This window comes from Pundamilia nyererei, unplaced genomic scaffold (assembly GCF_000239375.1).
Source record: "Pundamilia nyererei isolate P.nyererei 1_Seehausen unplaced genomic scaffold, PunNye1.0 scaffold00377, whole genome shotgun sequence".
Lineage (NCBI taxonomy): Eukaryota > Metazoa > Chordata > Actinopteri > Cichliformes > Cichlidae > Pundamilia > Pundamilia nyererei.
In genome coordinates, this window is record NW_005187778.1 from 168,309 (window position 1) to 169,386 (window position 1,078).

General features: G+C 42.6%; 1 protein-coding gene across 1 annotated transcript in view; it reads right to left on the reverse strand.

Moving 5' to 3' along the window:
- The window catches only part of rce1a (Ras converting CAAX endopeptidase 1a), a 12,503-nt gene that overhangs the window by 6,797 nt on the left and 4,628 nt on the right, over nt 1–1,078 (reverse strand). The window contains exons 2-3 of the mRNA XM_005752752.2: nt 853–955; nt 655–754 (exon numbers count right to left, since the gene is read on the reverse strand). Of these exons, the coding sequence (XP_005752809.1) occupies nt 655–754; nt 853–955 (203 nt within the window). The remainder of the gene's footprint in view (nt 1–654; nt 755–852; nt 956–1,078) is intronic.

Genomic DNA, 1,078 nt, shown 5'->3' on the forward strand with positions numbered 1-1,078 from the left:
CCACAGACATGTCATCTAGACCAGCTGCCAGCGTTGCCCTCGCTGTCCTCCATCCATCCTCTTCACTCTCCTTTTTCTTTCCTCCAGCTCCTCAAGAGGTTCCACCTCTTCAGTACATTCGTTCAAGACTCTCTATGACTCTGTCTAGCCACATGGTAGAAGTCCTTTTCTCCTTCCTCAGTGTCAAGCCTCACATGTGAGTCACTATAAGCCTTTTTGTTTTTGCCACCAGCCTGTTTGTTGAACTCATAGACTCTGAGTATTTCCGCCTCCTTTCTTCATCTCTCTGGCTACTTTTCTGCTGTGGTTGTAGGTGAATGTAAGTACGAATGAAAGCAACACTAAAACATTTAACTACAGATTCACAGTTCTCAGTATATTTGTATAAATATCACATTTGTGAATATTTTAGGTTGAAAATAAGTGTGTGAACATTAATAAAGTAACAATTTAAATTATTATTTGAAATAGTTTCTATACATTCTCATATTTTGCTCTGAGTGACATTACAAGGACACAAAAGCGTGCATGTTTCCCACAACTGATGTTTTCATCATTCAAACTAAAGAAAAATAAATGTTTTCTTTCCCAAAATCCAATCAAGCAGTTTAACGATGAACATGTACTAACGCAGTAGTAATGTTAGGTAAGCACATTGGCTGTTTCTTACCATGGTGAGGAGCAGAGGAAGTATGATGGCAGGAATGAGGCCTTCAAACCGGATCCCCATGAGAACCAGCAAAGACGGGCCGTTCTGACACACAAATGAAAATAGAAACTGTGATACAACGCAGCACAAAATGTCCATCCTGAGGGACTGGAACACAGCACAGTTATCCAAGATCAACTCACCACGACGCCTGCAGATTCTCTCCATGCCCACACAAACAGGGGCGACAGACCTGACACAATCAGGACGCTGGTGAAGCGTCTCTTTATGACAGCAGGATGGTCCCTGAGGACAGGGGACATGCACAGAACGTTATCCCAAGCACACAAGCAGGAGATACGAACAGCTTCTGTGCGCTGATAAGATGGAGGAGCTTTGGTTTAATAATGCACACATAGAGAAGCACAT